A 10,310-nucleotide genomic window follows, 5' to 3' on the forward strand; every position below is an offset into this window, starting at 1 on the left:
TCTTTTTTCAACGCAAGCTCGTGACACTTTGTAGCTACTTCCCTTGCTTGCACACGTGGTGGGCAAAATTGAAGCGGCTTGCAGCTCGCAATTTCAATCCTCGCGAGTATTTGGCTGATGGAGAGCCACCACGGTAACAAGATTCCTTCCTTGGATTACTATCTCGTGGAATTGGAGGACGAAATCACCTCAAAACTACGAAGATTGGAAGCTGTCCTTAAGGAGATGGAGAATTTGCAAGAAGAGCTTTGGGAATCTTAGATAATATACGACTCCACAAAATCAGAAGTATGTGACTGAAGGCTCACACTGTGACAAGTGTCAAGAATGTCTTAGAAGCATTGCGCCAACACCATGTTCTTTATAAGTGCCTGGTTGCTAATGGAGCAAGAAGACGCGCCAACACCATGTTCTTTATAAGTGCCTGGTTGCTTAATGGAGCAGTTGGTTGGCTACAAGCTGGATCTTGGCACTTAGCTGGCTGACTGGACTGTGGGGCAAGGGCTGAGGATGAAAGCCTGGCAATTAGTTGGCTATATCATTGCTCAAAAGACAGAAGAAAGAGGACAGAAGTTCTGAGTGAAAAGCCTCCTGTGGGCTTTTCACAAGAATAAGAAACCTCACACTTCATCTCTAGGCATCTTGGCCTTTCTTTGTACTCACCCGATTTTGGGCTAGATTCAATACATTGTTTTCTTATGCTTGCCATAAGGTTAACGCTTAAGATTTTGACCCACTTATTTGTGGACGTGATTCTAAGATTTTTATTGTTTTTAGTTATAGACATGAGAACCATTTGATTGCCAAACTTCTTTAGCAAAGTTTTGGGAAACAAACTTTGTTTCCAAGATTTGATGCACTTCTGAGTTGGGGCTGTTTTGGATATGAAGAATAAAACTATCACAATCACTCACCGTGGCAAAACTCATGTTTTGGAAGCTAAGCTGAAGGGAGAATCTATTCATATTGTATCTGCTTCTGCAATATAATGAAAAAACACCTTTCAAGGTACTTAGTGTTTGCATCTGAAAAGCAGTCAGTAGAAGAAAAGTCTCATTTCTCTGGGCTGGAAAAGCAGCGGACAGATTTTCTTTTTCAGTTTAAGAAGTGTTTTTCTGATTCTCTTCCACAAGAATTGCCCCCTGCAAGGCCCGAAGACCATACGATAGACATAATCCCTGGTAGCAGCCCACCAGCAGACCTCCTTATAGGGTTAGTGCAGCCCAACAAAAAGAAATCATGAATCAAGTCAAGGACCTGTTGGAGAATGTTAAGCAACTAACAATCCCCAATTTCTAGGGCAATCTACCAGCTTACAGGCCAGCCAATACAGCTTACAGGCCAGCCAAAAGGCCAGCCACCTCAGCCAAACAAGTGGCCAAAAAGACCAGCTGGTCTGGCCGACCAGCTGGCAGGCCCACCGACCAGCTGGCCGACCAGCTAGGTCTGGCCTATAAAGGCACAAGCCCCCACACTCCTCTAGACAGGACAGGACCTGCAGCTACTCCTCATCTCCGCCATTCTTTGCTGCAGCCCCGCCCGTTCCATCTACCTCTCCTCTTCAGATCTGCCTTCTCTCTGCCTCTCCTGGCTGCCTCCTCTCTGCCTTCTCTCTGCCTCTCCTTCCTGCCTCCTGGCTGCTCCATCTTCTCCTCCAGATCTGCCCCCATCCTGCTCCAGATCTGCTCCTTCTGCTCCAGATCTGCCCCTCCTGCTCCAGATCTGCTCCTTTTCTTCATCATGTTGCTATTCCAGATAGCCTGAAGGTTCCTTCCTCAGAGCATGCTGGTTTTCAGCCATTTCTTAGGGCAGCTCTAGCCTTCATCTTCTTCGTCATCATCGAGCTACACGGAGGACTGCGTTTCGCTCCCTCTGCTGCTATCTTTTCTACTGTTTCTCTACAAGGAATCATCTTTTTGATTCACCTCAGCCACGGTCCTGAGACACACCGGCTTGAGGTTCTTGTATTCAGTTTTTCATATTACCGACAGGCACTATGTTTTCTGCGTTCCGTTCTTCAGTTGTGTCTGAGTATTGTCTATTTTTTATCGCTCCACTGCAAACCCTATCGTTTCTCTATAGAGAAGGGGTTGATTCAGCCTAGCTCTTCACCCTACTGCTCACCCGTGCTTTTGGTCCAGAAGAAGGATGGATCCTGGCGGATGTGCATTGACTACCGAACCCTCAAAAAAATCACATTTAAGAATAGATTCCCATACCCAAGATAGATGATATTTTGGATAGGTTACACGGACCTAGAATGTTCAGCCGCATTGATCTGAAGAGTGGTTATCACCAAATCAGAATTCAGCCTGAGGATGTGCACAAAACAACATTCCGAACCACATTTGGTCTGTATGAGTTTCTTGTCATGCCATTTGGGTTGACGAATGCACCTGCCACTTTCAACAGAATGATGGACAGCATTTTTTGAGAACACCGACCCTTTGTTGACACTTTCTTTGATGACATCATCGTGTTCTCTCAGAATGAGACCAACCATGAGAAGCACCTGGCAATTGTTTTTGAGGAGCCTCGGAAGCATAAGCTGCTTGTCAATGCCACGAAAAGTGAATTTTTCATGCATGAAATCCATTTTCTCAAACACATTGTTTCCAAGGATGGAGTTAAGATGGACCCCGCCAAAGTAGAGGCTATCAGGAATTGGCCACATTTGAAGAACATCCATGAAGTATGTAACTTTCTAGGCTTGTGCTTGTACTACAGGAGATTTATCTGATATTTTGCAAAGATTGCATCACCACTCCATGCCTTGCAGAAGAAAGGGGTCACTTTCAGATGGGGTGCCACAGAGATTGCAGCTTTTGAGAAGCTTAAAGAGAAGCTTTGCTCCGATCCTATTATCATATTGCCCGATCTCATAAGACCTTCGCTGTCCAAGCTGATGCATGTGGGAACAGCGTAGGCGGGATACTTATGCAGGACAGTAGAGTGGTGGCATACGAGAGTAGAGTGCTCCAGGACGCTGAGATGAATTCGGCCATCTATGAGAAAGAGATAGTGGCTGTCATACATGCTCTTTCGACCTAGAAGCATTATCTTTTAGGTGTTCATTTTTATGTTCAGACCGATCACCAATCCTTGCGGTACTTTCTCACTCAGAGAAAGCTGTCCAAGAAGCACATGAGATGGGCCAACTTTCTTTCTATGTTTCATTTTCAGATTGTGCATGTGGCTGGAAAGAAGAATGTGGTTGCAGATGCACTTTCCCGAAAGCCCACCCCAGATGCAATGTCCGTTAAGCCGAAAGTTTCAGCCGTTACCATGGCATATCATGATGAGCTTGATGCCATGAAGGATGAATATGCCAATGATGCTGATTTTGCACCGATTTATGATCAGTTGGTCGAGGGCCAAAGGCATGAGCACTATACTCTCAAGGAGATTCTTCTGATGATGCATGGCAGATTGTGTGTCACACACCAGTTGAGGCCAAAAGTTTTGACTAAGAGTCATGCCCCACCTTATCCACGACACAAAGGTATTGATGCCACCAACAAAGCTGTGGAGCATATTTCTTTTGGCCGACATTGAGGCAGGATGTTGATGCATATGTCAGGACATGCATCACCTGCCTGAAGATGAAATATGATTGATAGAAGCTGGCTGGACTGCTGCATCCTTTACCCATTCCCGATCAACCCTGGCAAAGCATTGCCATGGATTTCATCTTCAATCTTCCATGTACATCATCGGGACATGATGGGATATGGACCATTATTTGCATATTCAGCAAGCAGGCCCACTTTATTCCCATACGGAAGAAGATTACAGCAGACCAGATGATGAGACATTTTATGTCTCATGTGTTCCAACATCACAAGATGCCTCAATCGATTGTCAATGATCGAGACCCGCGGATGACAAATCTTTTCTAGAGAGGTATCTTTGACAATATGAGTACCACGCTGAATTTCTCATCCTTTTTCCATCCTGAATCTGATGTACAGTCAAAAGAATCCAACTCCACTGCCCTTAATCTTCTCAAGTGTTATGTTTCGGATCGGCAATCGAAATGGGAGCAATTTCTACTACTCGTTGAGTTTGCATACAACACTGTACATTCATCTACCGGGAAAGCAGCCTTCGAGATTGTGGTAGGAGAACAGAAGGTACCTCCCATTTTGCACACGAAAGAGAAGATTTTTGAAGCGGACAGATTTGTGAAAAGTTTGGATGTTGCCGATCAGAAGGTCAAAACAGCCCTCCAGAAAATCCAGGAGAAGCACGAATGGGCAGCACATAAACATCGCCGCGAGCTGCTCTTGAAAGAGGGTGATGCTGCATTTCCAGAAAGCACAACTCGGGAAGATGAAAGGCAAGGACAAAGTGTACACAAAGCTGAAGATAGGTATTATGGTCTTTTCCAAGTTTCTAAAAGGATTAATGATGTAGCTTACAAGCTGAAGCTACCTGAAAATTGGACGATACACAATGCCTTTCATGTGAGTTTACTGAAGCCTTTCCATGGCAATGTGCCTGCTGAACTGCTTCATGAGGATCAGCCCGAGGTTGAAGAGTTGGATGAAATCTTGGTTCCGGAACAAATTTGGAAAGAAAAGTAAGAGGTAGAGTTTCCCATCGCTACCTGGTGAAGATAAGGAACTATCCTGCACAAGATGCAAAGTGGATGGAGGAGGGTAATCTCGCAGTCACCTCCGATTTTGCAGCTCTATCTAGACGCATTTCAGCTTGAGCCCACTGCGGAGCAGACTCCTACAAGTTCAGCAGAGCAAAGACCTAGAGCATTGCCTGGTACTAGAGAGAGGAGGGTAGCACCTCCACTTCCTTGATACAGACTACTCACATATCTGGAGATCGCTTGGTGACACTGATTGTCTCACCCAAGATGCTGCTTGCTAACAGTATTTCTGCCGTGCGGTCTCCATGATGGGTGTTCACGACACTCCACACAGCGGATGCATTGATGTATGGATGGACTCTCGAGCTCCTCCTAGCCCCTATTATCATTGTAGGTTGTATCTTACAAATGATATATTGGTATGGGCTATTTCTGCCTATTTTCATTATTCTTTATTTTCTTGTAAGTTTTCAGCAGCAACCTGGGTAGCTTGCTATCTCAAGAGGAGGGTATGTCACGGGGACGTGAAAGGGACATGAAAAGTCTTTTGTAACTCAACCCGTGCTTAACTTGGGGTTAACCGTGGTCCAGTCAAGTAATAGTTTGACCGTGAGGGACTCACTAGAGGAAGTGCGCACTTCCTAGAAGTTCCTAGGGGCAAATTCTAGGTGCACCCACTAGGTCCTAGGGGCAAGGCAAAGGCACTAGAGAGGGGTCTTAAAGTTGGGCCCAAGGACAACCAACGTTGTCCTTGGTGAGGTGGGTTAGGACTTTAATGAAGGGCCAAGTGGCATGCGAGTGCAAGTGCTTCCCCCAACCTACCATCTCTCTCCCTCACCCTCTTAGAGCATTCCCAATCTACAGAAGCTCTGTGTGCTGATTTCGACGCAATGTTCTTGCTCTCCCTGCCTACATTTGCTGTTCTAACTCCTATCTCACTCAACCCGAGGCAGCTCAGCTGTTGTACAGCTGCCGTAGGGATTGTACAGACAGTCCATACAGCTGTACGAAGTGTTGGCACAACTTTCGAGGCAGCCCTGCTGCTGTACGGCTGTGTGGCACGACTCTCGAGGCAGCCCAGCTTTGTACGGACTCCTACGCGTGTTTTCAGAGGTGTCTTGCTGCTGCACAGGTGCTTGGTGCCCTTTTTTAGGCTGGTTCGCTTCCCAAGGAAGTTCTTCCTGGCACAAATCCCAAGACAGTTACTTCGGGGCAGATCTGCTGCCCAAAACCTCTTCAGCTCTTGCTTGCCTTTCCTCCGCTCTCTCTCTCTCTCTCTTTCATTTTCTCTTCACCCGGAGGCTGGAAAACACCTGCACCTTGCTGGGAGCCTAGACAAGGGATAGGCGTGAGAGCAAAGCTTGCCCCTCTGCCACAGACAGCGGAAACAAGGTAGTTGTCTTCCTTTGTTGTCATTTCATGTTTTTGAAGTTGTTGCAGTGCATTTTGTGTTTGGAGCCCTTTCCTGGTCCCTCCAGGCTTGAGCAGACACTCAGAAGCAAAGGGTGTGCCTAGGGAAAAGCCAAAGGGCCAGTGTGATGCATGTGAAAGCCTTAAGGCTGCTTTGAGCACAGTTTGCGATGCTTTGATGCCTTCAGTTGGGTCAAGTCAGAAGTGGATACCTAAGGTTGCCTTGCCAATTGGATTCTAGTGATGCACTGTGGAAAAGATGCCCAGAGGAGAGGAAATTGGAAGCGGAACAGTGCAAGGGAGAGCCCCCTGTTGTAAGGCTTTATCCATTCAGAAGAATTAAATAAATACCAGAAGGGGCGCCAAGGCATTTGGGGGGTGTCTGGTGTACTATTGTCATTGAGCAGGGGCATTCTAGCCTCCACACTGTTGTTTTACAGTTTATTTCTAAGTAAATTAAGTAAAGGAAGTGTTTGGTGTGATGCATTGTGGCTGTATTTGTGGCACTGGATAGTTTGGCAGAGGTTCACCACCCTTTAGTTATCTGAAGGGCGGTTACAGCCAACATGTCCACGGATCGTGAATGCCCGTGCCATATTTGAAGCCCTTGCCAGCCTCTTCTTGAGACCTTTCTCCTAGGCCTTTCCTGCCCTAGCCTTGGCCCATATGGCATCACATATGCTGACCTTCTTCCTCTGCCTGCGTGGCCCTCATTGTGCACCACTTCTGCAGGAGGTCTTCCACAGCCTTAGTTGCTGCTCACGTGACAGCTCTTCTTGCTGCCATACCTTGCCCTGTTTCATGCCTATGTGTTGCCTTTGAGTTGGGCCAGATCCATCCAGATCTCCCCATGAGACATGCATATATCATGCCCACATGGTGCGCTCTCTGGCCCCCAACACCTATGCAGGCTCCTTATTTATGCATGTATGTATGTATGTAGGTAGGTAGGTTTGTATCCACACAAGCATACACACAAAAAAGTCTCAGTATGCACGTGCACATGTGTGTCTGTGGGTGGATGGGAAAGGGACAAGCGTACATGTATATACATAACACCTACATAGATACATACTTTTATTTTATAATAGAATTCTATTAAGATCTCTAGATATTCTAGCCACATGACTCTCGAGGAGCTGATCTACATCAGTCCACAATCTCTTACTGATCTACAGCAAAGGGGTAGCAAACCCTCAAGATTCAGGCAGCCACAAGGACAAGAAATATACATTCAGTTTGCTTATTTTTTGGCAGCAAGTCTCTAAGATCATCTATTTCACATTAAGCAAATAGAGAGCTCAAGATGGACACCAAGTATCTTCCCCTTCCCAACTTCAAGGAGGGAAGTAGGACGGACATACGGAAGTAACTATCCATTCTCGAAGATTGATGAAGAGATCCTCACTTCATGGAGACTGTGAAAGGTAACAAATGGTACCTTTCAAAAGGCCCAACCAACAAGGACAGGTGCCATAGCAGTATCATCAGATGCAGCACTTTTGTAGTGCTTGGAAGAGCAGGATGGAGATGCAGTCTCGGTCATTAGGCACTTCTACGGTAACACAATGTATACTACATCGAGGAGTGCACGAAGAATGTTGATCACAAGAAAAACAACAACGAGACGCACAAGGACAAGAAAAGCAGCAGCAGCAACATAGTCATTGACGAGTTGTCCCTCATCATTGTGGAGATACCAAAGATATCTGATAATTGACAGCGGTGCTATCAGCACGACCAACAAATGGAGCGGTACAGCTCCATCACACCAGTGGATCCCAAGTCATCAGTCACATTTGGTGACAATTCTAGATGTCCAGTGGAGGGAATCAGCATTGTTCCATTCATAACCAAAAGAAGTGAGACCAAGGAATTATCCAAAATCCTTCAGGTTCCTAAATCCTGCAAGAATCTTCTCTCTGATCATGCCATCACTACAAATGGAGTGTGTTACGTCAATTGTGATACTGGAATCATGGATATCGATTATGATAAGGTGAGGAAGCACAAGAGCTCGATAGTGGTTGCATGAGTGAGACATTAAAGGATTGGGCGTTGAGCGCTACCTCATCATAAAGGTAAAATTGCTGGCGTCTAGAGGTGATCCTAGGCCTAGGCAGAAGGCAAGGGATGCATAGGAAAGCCCAAAAAGGACTCAATTGGGCAAAGGTCCAATGATGGACACATGGCATGCACTTCAGTCCCAAGCGGCAATCACTGGATGGTGAGTTTCAGAAAGAACTCCGTTATAAGAAGCAGCTAGGTGCAAGAACTCGAGGAAGTTTTCACATTACCCGACAAGGGAGCACTGGTGCTCGACGACTGGGTAGTGAGCCCGGGAATGTTTTAGAGTGACGAGAGACAGAACCCACCTAGCGTGTTCAAAAGAGGAATTCTCCAGGACTGGATAAAAGTGATACACCAAGGAAGGCTAGCAAGAAGCAGACGTATAATCACAGAACCACTATGGTTCTCCCGAGTTTGCATGCAAGTTGGATACTAGATGTGAAAATGATTGTAAAGTATTGTGTTAGAGAATAGCAGTGATGGTTGCAAAGCTTCAATAATAGCACCGTCGCTTGTTTGGACATCAATTCAATGCTTTTTGACGCTATTTTCAAATACAATGCCACCTGAGCGTAATAACAGTGTTTATGGGTGAGGTGGATCCATGTGCTGCGATATAATGTATTATATGACACACGCATGCTCTAACATGAGGTGTTATAAGTTACGATCTTCATGCATATTGGGAGACCCAGGATAGCATTAATTAAAGAAAAGGGACGAGGGATTTGTTACATCATCGCGCTCTCCTTACAATGGAGCAGACAATGGAGAGTTGCACCCGCACACGCAAGAACTACCACACCAACTAGCTATGACAAGTCTCTTAGAGTTGGGCTAGGCTCTCTAGAGCTCTCGATTCCCTGAAACTTGTCCGAGATCTACCCTTTGCCGTTCTGCCTGTCTCGCTCAGAATCGTCTAAGGTCGATCGAAGCTGTGAGTGGGCCTGGATCAGAGTGAAGGTTGCTAAATACAGGTTAAGACATGATATGGACACAGCAAATGCATGTATTTCCTGGCAAACAAAGAGACACTGATTGCTAAATAGATTAAGAGACTACCTGTGTTTACTCGAAAACTGAAAATTCGTTGTAGGACATGAATTAATTGCAGAGGGGCAAGGTGCAGGGGCAGAGGTCTAATTTTACTTGGGTTTGAGAAGCTCGTTCTCAACCCCGATAGGCTGACAGGGATTCTGCGAATGCCCCGCGCTTATATTCATTCTCTTTATTGCGGAATTTGGAATTTGGTTTGCCAATTGGGGGCAACTCCTGAGAAAGGAACACGTGTGCCACAATTCCTAAATCAAGGTTCAGGCGCTAAGCTTTATAGAGCTACCGTTAGCGGCTTCCAAAAGTTGACTGTAAGGTGGCAATCCTAACATTTTTTAATGGAGTAGAGTATTCAGGGGCATTGCGCGAGACAAATGCGAGTTCCTTTACAAATGCAGTCTTCGCGTCCCAATCAAATTTTGAAGAACGCAATCTGTAAATATTTGGCCAGCCCGACACGCTCTGACGTGCACGAGCCTAAAGTGGATCGACGTGTTTGCAACTTGCATGTAGCAAGCTAAGATCTCAAGCCTACTTACGGAAGGGTCCTGCTTGATCGGAAGGTTCTGGATACAGCTCCAGAATGTTGGAGCGTGAGTACGAGCTGGGGGAATAAATGATTGTCACAAAAGACGAAAAAACGAAGCAAAAACGATGCTGCGACAGACCTGAAGAAGTCCCAGCAGGAGTCAAGGCCGGGGGAGGGGGGAGCAGCAACGGAGTTGGAGTAAATACTACGGAAGACGGGGCCAAGGGAGGGGCGATCATCGCGAAGGGGGGGGGGAGGGAGGATTTGCTCGATGTAACGGGGAGGTTTCTGCGCCATCAAGGGAACACAAGCAACCTCCCAACCGAAGAAGAAGAAGAAGAAGAAGAAGAAGCCGCAGCAGCAGCCGCCGCTGCCAGGAAGCTTAGACTACAGCGGGACAAAAGCTTACAGCTTGCCAATTTTCCTTTACATCTCTTGTGTAAATGGACTTTTATATCCCACTCAGATTTAGTTCCCCACCCACCATTTTTATATCCATTCACTCTTCTCCTCAGTTGGTGACCCCGTTAGGTGGTCTTTTGACGTGCTCCGAAAGTAATATAGCTCACCACGTCAGTGTGCCTGGCTTCGAGTTGGTGACCACATTGGGTGGTATTTTGAAGAGGCGTGAGTCGCGCTCAGAGT

The 10,310-nt window shown here is 46.2% G+C and overlaps 1 protein-coding gene across 1 annotated transcript in view; it reads right to left on the bottom strand.

The window, feature by feature from the left end:
• Positions 1-10,075, bottom strand: part of LOC147886999 (long chain acyl-CoA synthetase 4-like) — a 72,698-nt gene extending 62,623 nt beyond the window's left edge. Inside the window, exon 1 of the mRNA XM_087394039.1 lies at positions 9,805-10,075. Coding sequence (XP_087250165.1) covers positions 9,805-9,962 — 158 coding nt within the window. The 5' untranslated portion in view covers positions 9,963-10,075. The remainder of the gene's footprint in view (positions 1-9,804) is intronic.
• Between the last annotated feature and the right edge of the window lie 235 nt (positions 10,076-10,310).

The sequence above is a fragment of the Dipteris shenzhenensis genome, chromosome 23 (genome assembly GCF_047967505.1).
Source record: "Dipteris shenzhenensis isolate YYH24624 ecotype China chromosome 23, Dip_SZ_1.0, whole genome shotgun sequence".
NCBI classification, from domain to species: domain Eukaryota; kingdom Viridiplantae; phylum Streptophyta; class Polypodiopsida; order Gleicheniales; family Dipteridaceae; genus Dipteris; species Dipteris shenzhenensis.